Consider the following 14,309-nt stretch of genomic DNA (forward strand, 5'->3'; position numbering starts at 1 on the left):
AGAAAAAAGAGAAAAAAAATATATATATATATATATATATATATATATATATATATATATATTAACCATAGACTTTAAGTAGAGCTCATTATATTTAACTATATTTATTTATTTTATTTATATCTTGAGGTTTAAAAAAAATACAGTGATTTAAAGGGGTCCTATTATGCTTTTTCACTTTTTCAACTTTAGTTAGTCTGTAATGTTGCTGTTAGAGCATAAAAAAGATCTGCAAAGTTACAAAGCTCAAAGTCCAATTCAAAAGGATATTTTATTTAACAGAAATCACTTTTCAAAAACTACAACGAACGACTCGTTTGGACTACAACACATATTTTCCGGGATTTGTGATATCACAAATATCGACGAATGGGACGTGACCTGGTTGAGCTGCACTAGAGAAGGCAATGAGTGTTATCACTATGTCGGAGACATGCTAACTTTCCCAAGGCATGCAAACTTAGAGTGGTTGCAATCGTCCGGGTTTAAATCGCGCTCAAATTGATCTGATATTGACGGAATATTTACACTGAACCTCGCAGCAGGCGGCTATGTTAAGGGGCATGCCATTTCCCGACCAGGCGCTAAGGGCTGCCAATCACAACACACACTGGCCAAGCTAACCAATCACATCACATTTCGTATTTCAGAAGGCGGGCCTTCATTTGATACAGGAACTATTCGAGCCGTTAATGCCAGACTGGGGAGAGAGGTGTTGTAATAATGTAAAATATGTGACAAATTACGTGTTTTTCGAACAACCTAGTATGAGAGCCTGTTCTAGTACACCCCCAAAACAAAATCAAGACTTTGTAAAAGAGCATAATAGAACCCCTTTAAAGTTAAAATTGGAAACTCTGTTCATGTTAGCAACTCCTAAAAATTTAAAATGTCAAGCATATATATATTTGTATGCAAAAACATATATATTTGCAAATTGTTCTATACTGTGGAATGTTTTCAAAGCCTTTTTACTGGAAGAGATTTTTTTTTGAAGTGATGATAAAAGTAAACATAAATCCAAAGCAATCAATTTACAGTTCAATTTAAATTCAAGATTTCTTGCTTTGTGAAGAAGTCTTTTCATGTGATCCACTCCATATTCCTGTTTCATTGGGAAATGGCAATACCAATGGGTCAATGTTTGGTTGGTTAGTATGATCCAGTTAGCAAGGGCTAGTTGATGCCACTAGTACACCATTTGGTCATGGTCAAATCATCTTCCATTCAAAATGAAAATTTTTGCAAGTAATATAAAGGACTCTTAAATGTGTAAAACGGTGGCCTTGCTCCAGCCAAGATGAATGGGAATGCTAATGGATAGCTTTCTCCAGATAGACCTCCTTGATAAACATAGGAAAGCAAGTTGCATTCATTAGACCATTTCGTGGTGACACCATTAGCACCATGTTGAAAATGACTTTCTAAAATCACACCCTACTTTAAAAACATTTAATCGAAATGATGCTTAGGAGGAGAGTATGCTGCTCTGTGTGTTTTAGTGTCCTGGAGTACATCATATAAATAGAGACTTTGAGAGACGTTCTTTGGGATAACATGCCTGGTTATTAAATTGTTTTGCTACACAATGGAAACTAATGTTGAATTAGTATTTTGAATCCACTCATGCATATTTTTTTTTTAATTTTCTGTTTAATCCCATTTCAGCAATAATCCTACAATATATTAGACATTTGGTTCAGTATACACTCTAACCTTTGCGGTGCAAAATGCTTGCAAAATGTTGAGCTCACTTTGTTTATCTTTTTACACTTTAATTTGAACCTCTGTGTTTATGTTTACTAATTGTGTATGCATGCACACGTGATTGTTTTCTGTGTGGTTTTTGTGGTTTCTGTTCAATACAATACAATACAATAGATCCAACCTGTTACATTCTATTGTTAAATATTTTACAGTTATTTTGATTAATTCATGCATGTTTTTTTCCCTATCAACATGGAAGGAAATGGAAATTGAAAAAATTGATTATGAGTTATACGTTTGTACTTAGATGCGTTCTGCATGCGTGTGTTTGCTTGTCTAAAAACAGACAAATCTGTTCAGCTGGTGGCAGTATGCGATCAGGCATGACTGTCGAATGAAACATCATATATCAGTGCGTACACCTGCATGTGTTACACTAAATGATTTTCTTTCTTTCTTTATTCAATTTTAATTTGAGCTGATCTCTTTATTTTGCCTTTTGTTTTGTTTTCTTAAATGGATTAATTGCCCTTTCTGTCCTATTTTTGTTTCAGTCAAGGGACCAGGCAGAAAGTTAAGTCTACCCACAGATCTTAAGACTGATCTTGGTACGGTAGGCCGAAAGCGAGCAGATCTTTTAATTTTCTGTTTAATCCCATTTCAGCAGTAATCCTACAATATATTAGACATTTGGTTCAGTATACACTCTAACCTTTGCGGTGCAAAATGCTTGCAAAATGTTGAGCTCACTTTGTTTATCTTTTTACACTTTAATTTGAACCTCTGTGTTTATGTTTACTAATTGTGTATGCATGCACACGTGATTGTTTTCTGTGTGGTTTTTGTGGTTTCTGTTCAATACAATACAATACAATAGATCCAACCTGTTACATTCTATTGTTAAATATTTTACAGTTATTTTGATTAATTCATGCATGTTTTTTTCCCTATCAACATGGAAGGAAATGGAAATTGAAAAAATTGATTATGAGTTATACGTTTGTACTTAGATGCGTTCTGCATGCGTGTGTTTGCTTGTCTAAAAACAGACAAATCTGTTCAGCTGGTGGCAGTATGCGATCAGGCATGACTGTCGAATGAAACATCATATATCAGTGCGTACACCTGCATGTGTTACACTAAATGATTTTCTTTCTTTCTTTATTCAATTTTAATTTGAGCTGATCTCTTTATTTTGCCTTTTGTTTTGTTTTCTTAAATGGATTAATTGCCCTTTCTGTCCTATTTTTGTTTCAGTCAAGGGACCAGGCAGAAAGTTAAGTCTACCCACAGATCTTAAGACTGATCTTGGTACGGTAGGCCGAAAGCGAGCAGATCTTTTTCTTTATTATTGCCTTCGATGCATCAACTCTCTATGTTTCCATCCTGCTGAGAATGACACGATGAAGCCCCTTGTCTTTGCATTTTAAAGTTCATATTTATTGCATTTTTATTCTTTCACTTTCTTCTCATCTGAATCCATGACGTGGCACAAAAGTTTCCTCCTCACATCTCTGCGTGTGGTTTTTTTAAATTATTATTATGCTTCTCAATGTACATTTTGCAAGTGTTTACAAAGGTGGTTTGTTCAACATACTCATTCTTAAGTTGAGAAAAGGTATCGCTCTGAAATCTTGCTCTTTCGCGACTGGTTCATCCTTTACGTCTTAAAGGCCTTGCTCCATCGTAATTGGGTCATTCTATACCTCAAAACATGCTCTAACCCTATTGGACCATTCTCTAACTCTATGAAAGCCTGCTCATTTGTGATTGGACCATCTTCTACCTCTGAACAACATGCACTAATGTAATGAGACCATTCTCTGCAAGTGAGCTTGCCTCATCGTGACTTGGTTCATTCTTCAGCCTTTTACGGAAATACTCCGAATTGTCTCACTCTGTCTCTTTTGTTGAGTATCTTTCCTTGTTCTCTTTTCCTTTTTTCTTCCTTCTTGTCTGGCTTTTTGTTTCATGCTAGGCTGTAACTAACACACCTCTCGCTGAGGGCTGAACAAGCTCCTCTCCAATTTCTTGTGCCAAACTTGACCTAATGAGTAATAATGAAAGTGTTCCTTCAACAGGTCAAGCTGTGCAGCTTTACAAAGGAAAATAGACCATCTGGGCCATGAGTGATTACACTTGTTTCTAATCCTCGAAGGTTTTGATTTGCGCTTGAAAAATATTACAAAGCACTGTAGAGTCTTGGGTCATTTAGTAATATGAAAAGATTTTGAAGGTTTAGGCCATAAAAACAGAAAAATTACATTAAAAAAATCAGTCATTATTAAAAAGCCGATTTATGAGTGACATTGTGACATATACGGTAAAATACTGGCAGCTGTGGTTGCCAGAACTTCATCGTGAAAAATATGGTAGCAACATTTTAGGTTTTACAGACTTAACTTAAATTCACAATAAAATACTGTATTTCATTAACTGATGTAATATTAATAAACCAACATATTGAAGTACTAATATCTGTTTTGGACCATTGTAATGCACTGATAACCACCAAAAACTGGTGGTGATGAGAAAGTCACATGATGAACCAAAGCTCATCACAAACTAAGTTATTTCAACAACAAAAAAACATCAAATATGAAGTGTCATGCAGGGAATTCTGGGAGTGTCAATTTACGTTTTTTCACTGTAAATTATACAGTGACTTTTTCTTTTTCACTTCCAAAAAACTTATTTCTAACAGTATTTTACTGTAAAATTACATTAAATTTAATTACAATTATTCACCGTATATAGTATGGAAACTTACTGTTAACCAATTAACAGGTTTTTACTGTAGAATTTTTTACAGTCTTTTACAGTGTGTTGTGTGAGTGTAATATATGTGTGTGTGACTGAGATAGAGAGCTAGTGTGTGTGTCTTCTACTGACCCCAAACTTTTAAATGTTAGTGTATAAATTATACACTATAAAAACTTACTCATACAAGAAAATATGAACTAGCAAATGTAGTCTTTAAAATTATGATTTTAGTTTCTCAAATGTACTACAGATGGTGTTCTTAATAGTGCTTTGTTTCCCCATGAGTCAGTGTCAAAGTTTTGGTTGCCAAGTCTACAGTGCTATATAAAAATGAGTAGAAATCCCACTAATATGAAATGACAGCAGACAGTCGTGGATTTGGATGGCTGCGTTGGCATGAAAATGATTGATAGATATAACATGGAGGGAGGGAGGGAAATATACAGCTAGAATGTCAGAATAGTCAGGAGTCAGTCAAAACCTAGAGGATACTGTGGTAGATATAAACAAATTGCCTCCAAGTGAGAGGTTCTGGCTACAGGATGTCTCGCGCAGGTAGACACCAGTAAGACTTTGATCCAGGTGTGTTGGAGGTGTTGCTGAAAAATGTGATGTTTTAGATGCAGGGAGTTTGAATCTGGGTCTTTTCCTGAATACTCAACCAGACCTCCCTCAACTAACTGCATAAATAGACTGCAGATGGAAGCTTCTGTTTTTCTGTAAAATCAAGTCCGCCACCTTCGTTCTTTCAAGTGTCTGAGTTGAGAAGGGATGAGAAAGCCTCTCTGAATGCTTAATTTTTTGAACAGCTGCCATTATCTGCAACTGTCCTTTCCTTTTCCATGTTCTTTCTCTTGTCCCTTTTCATTTTTGCTTTTGTATTTTTCCTTCTCTTTTTTCTGTTTTGTTTGTTTGTTTGTTTTCCCTTTTTATTTCATTTTTCCTTAACATTTCCACTTTCCTTTTCCTGTCCTCCATTTCCTTTTCCTTTATCTTTTTATTTTCCTTTGCCACCCCTTTTCCTTTTTTTCCATTCCATTATCCCTTCCCTTTTCTTTTTAATTTTTCCTTTAAATTTCTCCTTTTCAAATCAGAACGATTTTTGGCTGATTAAAGCTGGTATTATATGACTACTTCCTCTTACTGTTAAGGCTTCTCTCTCCTTTGCGGCTGCATTGTTTTCATCCCCACTGCCCTCTTCACCTCTCTTTCTCTCACACACACTCTTCTATTTCTAATCTCATTTGGGTTTCTTGCTAATGCTATGCCCGTTGTTACAGATCATGTGAATGGACATTGCACTAGCCCCACCTCCCAGCCCTGTCTGACTGGGAGGGCCAGAGTCCCGGGGGGCCCTGAAGGGCCACGCCTCGCCCGCAGGGGGCCTGGCCGACCGCCCTTCCGCAAGGCCCAGTCCGCCGCATGCATGGAGGTCTCTTTGCCTGTGTCCTCCCTCACTGAAGGTGTGTGCTTGTTCTCCAGCTCCTTTATCCCTTTAATCCATTTACCCTTTTTTTCTTGTATTCCCCCACTGCCCCGTCCCACTTATGCATGGTTATCTCTCATCAAGGGATACAAGGAGGCGGGTATGAGGTTTTATTGCTGTGTTTTCTGATCCTTTGATTTCACTGCATTTTCTTTGGTTTTATTGTTTTGTTTTCCACACTTTTAGAAAGATTGATGATTACCAAAGCCCTATCATGCCACACAGGAAGCATAACCCTTTTCCACTTAGCCGGTGCTTAGCCAGGGGACCTGTGGATCTCTTCCAGCACCGCCAGAGCTGCATTTGAGAGCCGAACAATGCTATAACTGCCCACAAACAAATAGGGTGCATCATGATTTTTTGTTTGTTTGTATTTTTTTACAGGGATAGTCTTAAAGGGATAGTACCCTCAAAAATTAAAATTATGTGATCATTTACTTACTCTCATGTTGTTCCAAACCCATGTAAATTCCCTCTGGGGAACCTTAAAGGGATAGTTCACCCAAAAATGAAAATTAGCCCATTATTTACTCACCCTCAAACCGTCTTACGTCATCCGCCCGGAGCTGCCTCCGTGTACAACAGTGAGTGCAAGCTAGATTAAATTGATTATTACGTTTTAAATATGATTATTTTTCTTACAAAAACGCATCGATTCGCTACAGGAGGACTTTGTTCACCCCCCAGAGCCGTGTGAGGCACTTTTTATTATGAATGGATGCGCTTTATTTCACTTCTTTTGGACTGATGAACTGCAACAACCGCTGACTGCCATTAAACAGCTTGGAAGATCAAAGACAGTTTTTAATATAACTCCGATTGAATTCATCTGAAAGAAGGAAGTCATATATGCCTAGGATGGCTTGAGGGTGAGTAATTCATGGGCTAATTTTCATTTTTGGGTGAACTAACCATTTAATGGTGAGTCTAGGCAAAATCATTGATACTGACAAGTCAGTCACAATTCAATTCCATTGCATCTTTTTTTCCATGCAATAAAAGTCACTAGTATGGTGGTATACACTCAAGATGTGACAGAATTCACATACTGTGCTTGTTACAGTAAGTTGTGTGTTGAGGTGGTTTCCCCTTTAAGAGATTTATGCTTGTGTTTTAGTTGAACTGCATCAAAATGGTTCAGCTGGTTCACAGCTTTGTGAATCCAATTTCAATGTTGCCTGTGTTCATTTAAACACACTGACACCTACATGTGGTGACCCTAATGCTCTTGAATGTCAGAGTTATTTGTTGTTGTGATTTGACTAGATGATGGCCAATGCAGTCACTCTCAAGTTACCAGAGTTTTAGTAACACTAAGCTGCAGTGTGGTTTGTCCAGGCAGAGACACAGTTTGTGTGTCGGGGTCACTACATGTAGGTGTCTGTGCATTTAAATGAACACAGTCACTGTAGAAATTGGATGAAAAGCTGTGAACCAGTTGAATCACCTTAATGCACTCCAACCAAAATGCAAGCATAAATCTCTTAAAAGGGAAACCACCTCAACACACAACTTAACATTCTTAAAAGGTAACTTAACCTCACAAGCACAGTATGTGAATTCTGTCACATCTTTAGGTAATTCTTCCTAAAATCTCCTTTTGTTGTTTCAAGGGGGAAAAAGTCATATAGGTTTGGAATTACAAATTATGTCCATTTATTTGTATTGGAATGGGACTAGATTGGGCTCTGACACTGGCACCATGTTGGTGGAAAAGGGTTAACAAAGTATCTTATGCACCAATTACCATACTACATTTTTGCTGACATTTTGGTGGAAAGTTTTTGTGATCTCATAATAGGTTTGTGTTATAAACTTTAATTAAATTTAAATCCCATTTATCCTGATTAAAGTCATTATTAGGATGAATGGGATAAATGTTGATGAAGTAAGTGTATTATTTTTATTAACCAGCCTTTCAAAAGTCATCAAAAGTAAAACAAAAAGAAGAAGAAGAAAGAAAGAAACGGCACAAAGCTTTCAAAGTGTGACTCACAAAAACTACTCTGCTTTTCAAGCTTTGGGGATCTTCTGTCCCTTTTATGTTTGAGACCGTATTTGTGCTTCAAACATGGAGGCTGAGGCAGACACTGCTGTGAGCCTAATTATACTTTCTGTTTTAATGCTTTTAATTACTACCTCTACACACAGTAGTTTGACAGGTGGGTTGATGATGTGAATTAAAAAATTAATGTAGGCAGTCTCTGAGCAAGCTTAGGTTGGAGTTTACACAACAATTATGGTTGCGGACTTATTTCTCTTCGAGCGTCTTTCTTAATGTGAATTGAAATTGCAGCCGTTTCCTCTGGATCACTAGAAGGGAATTTACCAAAATGAAATACATGGACAATCCAATCAACACGACACGTTTCTACAAAACACATAACCAGAATATGTGTGTATGTTCAAATGTTTGTTCTTATCACCTCCATGTTTAAATGTTGGAGTGTGTGTTACAAGAGCTCTGATTTAAAGGGGTCACATCATAAAAAAACAAATGTATCTCTATCTCATCTTTCTCTTCCTGCTGCTCTTCATATCCTTGAACCTCAGGATAAAAAAATATTATTATTATTATTATTATATTTAGGTCCATTATATATATATATATATAAATGTGATATGACTCCTTTAACTGTTATCGTGGGCTTGCACACAGGCAAACGTGACTTCTGTATGTCTTTATCTCATGTCAATTCTTTGTCCTCGTCAGTCATATACAGTATGTCCCTATAGCAGATGTCGTGCTCATATTAGCATGGTCTGTACAGCGGTAACACATCTCTTAGATCATATCCTCGCTTGGGCACCGACTTCCTGTCATTCACTAATCCAATCGCAGCGATAGGCAGTGTCTCCTCCTGTGCCGTCATCTGTGTCCATAATGCTGTTTATGTGAAGGACGCCAACCAGGACAACCAGCCCAAGTTGAAAAGCAGTGTACAAATAGTGTCACAGAGTACATAAGGTTTTCACGGTGACTGGATGGTTCCCAGAATGACAGTGATATTGCCTTTTTAACCTAATATTCTATATTTTATTTAATTTTTGAGAGAAATACCTAGTAGAAATACCTTCCCGTCAGCGCCTTTTCTTTCTTTTTATTTCCACCTGGACATTCTAACAGTACTGAAATCTCTTGAAACTTTGAAACTCTTTGAAATCTTTGAAGCTCTTCTGCACAGACTCAGCTTGAAATTTTTTAATGGAATAATGTTGCAATATTCAAATGAATCCATGTCTGTCTAGATATAGACATGGCTAATTTTTTTTTCTCCCCACTTGGACAAGTGTTATTGTCTGTTAGAGGACTGCCTACCGCTTCTTTGGTCTCAACGCATGGCGTGCGTCCCTATCGCTACGGTAACAGGCATGTGGTGCCGCAGTGGGGTCACTGGGATAATTAAAGGTCAATTAGCAGCGAGGAGAGCCAGGCCGTCACTAATGAGACATGCTACAGGAAGAGAGAGCTGCGGGAGGTTGGGATACATAGTCTTATATAAACAGCATTAAGGGTGGAAAGACACACACACAAACTTGATGTAAGCAAAATGTTAGAAAATAAGGACAGTTACAGAAATTTGTTGCAAGTCATTGAATAAATGGTAGTGGATGAGACTTTAAATCATCCCATTGTCTCCTTGACATCCCATTATCCCGTTAAAATCTACTGAGTCACATCCCATTTACCAAAAAGATTAATTTAGAGCCTTTTCTGCAAGTTACATCATAAAGGAAGTTTGTGGCGATTAGTGGGCATCTTTTTGTAAGTTAATCATTCAATCACAGATTTTGTTGATTTGATTTAACATGAATCATTTGTTGACTTACATAATCTGTTAAAAAATGTTAAGACACCACATTCAATTTTACATGGGTAAAAACAAGTTAGTGAGAGATAGACTACAGTGTTTACAATGGCATGCGCTGTATAAAGGTCCTAGATTACATGTAATTTTCATAACTCAAAACTTTCAAACGGTTTTATGGAGTTTTTGTCTACTGGAAGACTTTTTGAAAGATGTGTTGTCAGCTGAACAGTTGGTAAGCTGGTAAACAACAGTACGATCCAATGAATACACTTTACTTCTATAATTCACAGCCTTGTTTTCATTGCTGTCAGAAATTAAATATGGTGCTGAGTAAAGTCTATAAGTCTATGCAACAATAATGCGTATATACACACACTATAAACACAGAGGAATTCATCAGATGTTTAAAAAAAAAAAAAAACTTATTTCCACAGAATCGTTTGCCTGTCCCACAGAGAGAGGGCGTTGTTGGTGTTTCTAATAACAGGTGTGTTATTTGGCTCCCCTGCAGTGATTGACAGTCAGTGACCTCAGCAAAAGTGTCCCAGAGAGAGCGAGAACGAGCGAGCAGATCTATTCTGTCACCCATCTCTATCATGAAATATTCACACTAATAGGCTAACAGGATGGATATGACTAATTATATTCACAATCTCCGCAGATACAGGAGCCGTCAGTAGAATAGTTCGATTTTTGTGTCTTTCCACAAAGTTATATGTGATTTCGTGTGTGACCATTTTGCTCTGTGTGAGATTGGATTTGTGGGTTTGTGTTCTGTTGTTTGGGAAATGAATGCTGTGAGACATCAGTAACCAGTCTTGGTCAGTGTTGATGGGGTAGTTACCCAAAAAATGAAAATTCTGTCATTATTTACTCACCTTCATGTCATTCCAAACCCATTAGACTTTGTATTTTCTGTGGAACATAAAAGAGGATATTTTGAAGAATGTTCATGCTGCTGTAAACTGTGTGAAAGCACATAGTGAATAGAAATGTCCCAAAAAGTCAACAAATCTCCATACTGTAGAAGTATACATACATATCATATTGTATGCAAAAGTGATGGGTCTCCCGTGAGTTATTCATTCATTTTCAAAGACTCTTTTACAGTAAATGACATTGGAATAGCGAGTTGTCTTGGAGAGTGATTTGTTCAGTGTTTTTGTGACCACGCATGTGCAACATCCTGTCGTTCATGACTCAGAAGGTGAACTAATCATTTCCTGTATGGAAAACAGAAATGATTAGTTAACCTCTCGAATCTTCTGGTCCTAGTCGATCATTATTTTGTCACATGAAAGCTGCATAGGCAATGTAAAGGAAACAAATTATTCCATGGGTTACTACAATGATATTTTAGGTTCTGCTTTAAGGCAACAGGCTAGAGGAAACAACTCAGACAAGAAGACACAGTTGAGCAGAAATTTAATCATTAATCATTTCTCATAATCTGTCTTTGGCTGGTATTATGATTTTCTCATTTGGAATGGTCAAAGTTGACATAAGTAGATGTGTTGGAGAAATTTGGCTACTGGAAATGTAGCATGTTAATTATTTTTAATAACTTTAATAATGAATGAAATTACTTGAATAAAGTTTTGTTCATTTTGCTGAACAAGATTCAAAGATCCCATTCAGGAAAATGATCTGATCTTCATATCACTATTACACTATATTACAAGTTTTTGAATATTTTGAAGCCAGTATTACAGGTTTGGACTGACACGAGGGTGAGTAAATGATGACAGAAATTGCATTTTTGAATGAATTGTCCTATTAATTATTGTTATCACAAACACACACAACTATAAGCAAAGTATCCTTAAAAAAAGTATCACAGCCAAGAAAGGATTTCGTTCTGTCAGCGTTTTTCAGTTTTTTTCTATCGAATCTACTGAAATGTTGTGGGCAGGTATTAGAAAAAAAATATCGACCTGTCAGGACCGTTTCTTTCTTTCTTGCATATTGGTTTATCTGTTTTCTCTTTCTCTTTTTCTGTCACTCTCTGTACGCCGTGATGTTCTGGTCATGTCTTTTTCGTGTTTTGGTAAACGTCTGATATTTGTGTCTATGTATGTGTCATTTCGTATGCCGTGGACGTGGATCATTGTATTTATGTGTGTGTGATTGTGGCCGTTGGGGTGTTGTGTGTGTGTGCGTTCAATGGATAGGATATCCGTCCCGACGAGCCATGCTGCAGCAGTTACACGGAGTCAGTATGTACTCTCATGATGAGCATCACATCACCACCTACTCCTGGAGCGAGAGAGGTAAGGAGGGGCTTTTTGAGGGTCACAAGGACCACTCACCCTGTAGCGTCACGTCTCACTCCGTCCCGTCGTGTCGCTCATAGTTGCTTGGTCAGAACCCCTCTCTCGTCACGTTCAATGATGTTCAGAGTCTTCACCTTGCTCTTTGTCTTCAGGTTTGGATTTACACCGTAGTTGCTTGCAGCTGAACATTACAGTGGTGTCTGCTTTGTGTTTCACACCAGCCTCTGTCGATCTGCAGTGTTGTTGGCTTGTAGACGTCTGTCCATCCCACGCACTGTGACATTTCCGAGACACAGATTAAATCTAGTCCTGGACTATATGTGACAAAAAGTGATCTGTCCAAGGCGAGGCTTAACCTGTATCAGGAAAACACTTTCTGTATGTCAATATCTAAGAGAGATCTAATGATTCTGTCAGTATTAGCAATCATCAATGTAGAGGTGAGTGCTGTGAGGTCATTCTTAAAACAAATTTCGTTCTTTAATGGTAAGGGTTCAAACTGGGGGATATTGTACACAGAACATAGTAAGGTGTGCTGTCATGACCATGATGCTGGTTTTATGTTTCATGGACATGTGTCAGATAATAGGGAGAAAGAGGACCTTCACCGGGCCATAGGAGAGTCATTCTCAAGAAACAATGTTGTTTGTGCCAGAAAATAAATTAATTTGTTTGCTTGTTCATTTATTCATTCAAAGTTTATATAATTAACCGAAATCTTAAATATACTACAGATTCAAAGTTTGGGGTCGGTAAGAGCCTCTTATGTCATGGCTGCATTTATGTGATCAAAAATAAAATACAATAATATCTGTAATATTGTGTAAAATACTACACTTTAAAATAACCATTTTCCATTGTGAAATATTTAAAAATGTTATTTATTCCTGTGATGACAAAACTGAATTTTCAGCAGCCATTACTCGTCTTCAGTGTCACATGGTCTTCTGAAATCACTCTAATATGCTGATTTATTTGAAATGCACTTTCACTTTTGATCAATTTAATAATCTGTAATTAGTAAAAGTATTAATTTCTTTAAAAAAAAACTTACTAACCCCAAATATTTGAACAGTGTAAAATGCTACATTATTTCAAATAATTTGTTTTCTTACAATGTCTTACAATTTGAAAAACGTTTTTTGCTGACCTTTCAAGGTGTTTTGAGGCTAAATGTGGGAAATGCAATTAATATAAAAATAGTCTTAGCTAGCACATTATATGCAGTTAGTTTTTTAGTTAGTTTTTTTTTTCGTTAAAATTTATCACCATAATTTTTTTTTCTTATAACAGAGCTGTTGAGGCATAAGGGGAACATAATGAAAGTACAATGGAAAACATTTATTTATTTATACATACTCAATACAATAAAGAGATACATCTATTATATAATGTTACTGAGTGCAGTACCATGTTAATTTACTCTTGTCATTGAAAATCATGGGAACACATATAGCACACAAACAACACTTGTTTCCTGAGAATGACCCAGAAGCAGAAGTTTAGTATTTAAGTAATAATACATTATAAAGAATTATAAAATATTGTAGCTCATACCTTAGAGAAACACAGTTCCTCTTCAGGAACTTGAGCTGCGTCGAAAAACGCTAGGGGAACGCCGTTCAGCGTGACGGGCTCTGAATCTCGTGTGTAATCAGACCAATAGCTGGGCGAGACGTCACGGCGGGTGACGTAATGACCAGGAGGCTATAAAAGCACGTGCGGTGAGACCAGCGTCAGCTTTTTGTCATTCAGCAAGCGCTCTGTGTGTGTGTCAGTCTGATATCTGTTTGTGAGTCATATTTGGTGTTGTCTGTCCCGTAGGGCTAGAAGATAATTATGTCTAAAGCACATGACAAGTCACATCATTTGAGTAGGGGCGAAGGCAGCCAGCGTTTCAAACTGTGTGTTCCTCCCTGCCCGCGTTTCATTACGGGTGCGGACACACACAGTTTGTGCGTTGTCTGCCTGGGAGCGGAGCATGCTGAGTCAGCTCTTGAGAGCGCTGACTGCCCGCATTGCGAGTGTCTTCCCATGCATGCTCTCTGCTCCCGAAAGGCACTCTTTGCGGAGGGTGCTTTCGCAAGCGTTCCCCGCGGCGCAGGTCCCGCTTCCGCCGAGGCGCAGCGGCAATTGCGCTCGTGGGGTTCGCAGCTGGAACTGGCGGAGGGAATGGAGACGGGCGAGTCCCTATCTTCTTCCTCACCCGCCAGATCCGGCGCTCGCTCACCGGGATCGGAAGCCCGTTCTGTGGTTACTTCCCCCCGG

The 14,309-nt window shown here is 37.7% G+C and overlaps 1 protein-coding gene across 1 annotated transcript in view; it reads left to right on the top strand.

Moving 5' to 3' along the window:
• stxbp5l (syntaxin binding protein 5L) overlaps nucleotides 1-14,309 on the top strand; it is a 178,515-nt gene that overhangs the window by 155,506 nt on the left and 8,700 nt on the right. Inside the window, exon 21 of the mRNA XM_016289454.1 lies at nucleotides 5,751-5,933. Coding sequence (XP_016144940.1) covers nucleotides 5,751-5,933 — 183 coding nt within the window. The remainder of the gene's footprint in view (nucleotides 1-5,750; nucleotides 5,934-14,309) is intronic.

The sequence above is a fragment of the Sinocyclocheilus grahami genome, unplaced genomic scaffold (genome assembly GCF_001515645.1).
Source record: "Sinocyclocheilus grahami isolate Dianchi unplaced genomic scaffold, SAMN03320097.WGS_v1.1 scaffold246.1, whole genome shotgun sequence".
NCBI classification, from domain to species: Eukaryota; Metazoa; Chordata; class Actinopteri; order Cypriniformes; family Cyprinidae; genus Sinocyclocheilus; species Sinocyclocheilus grahami.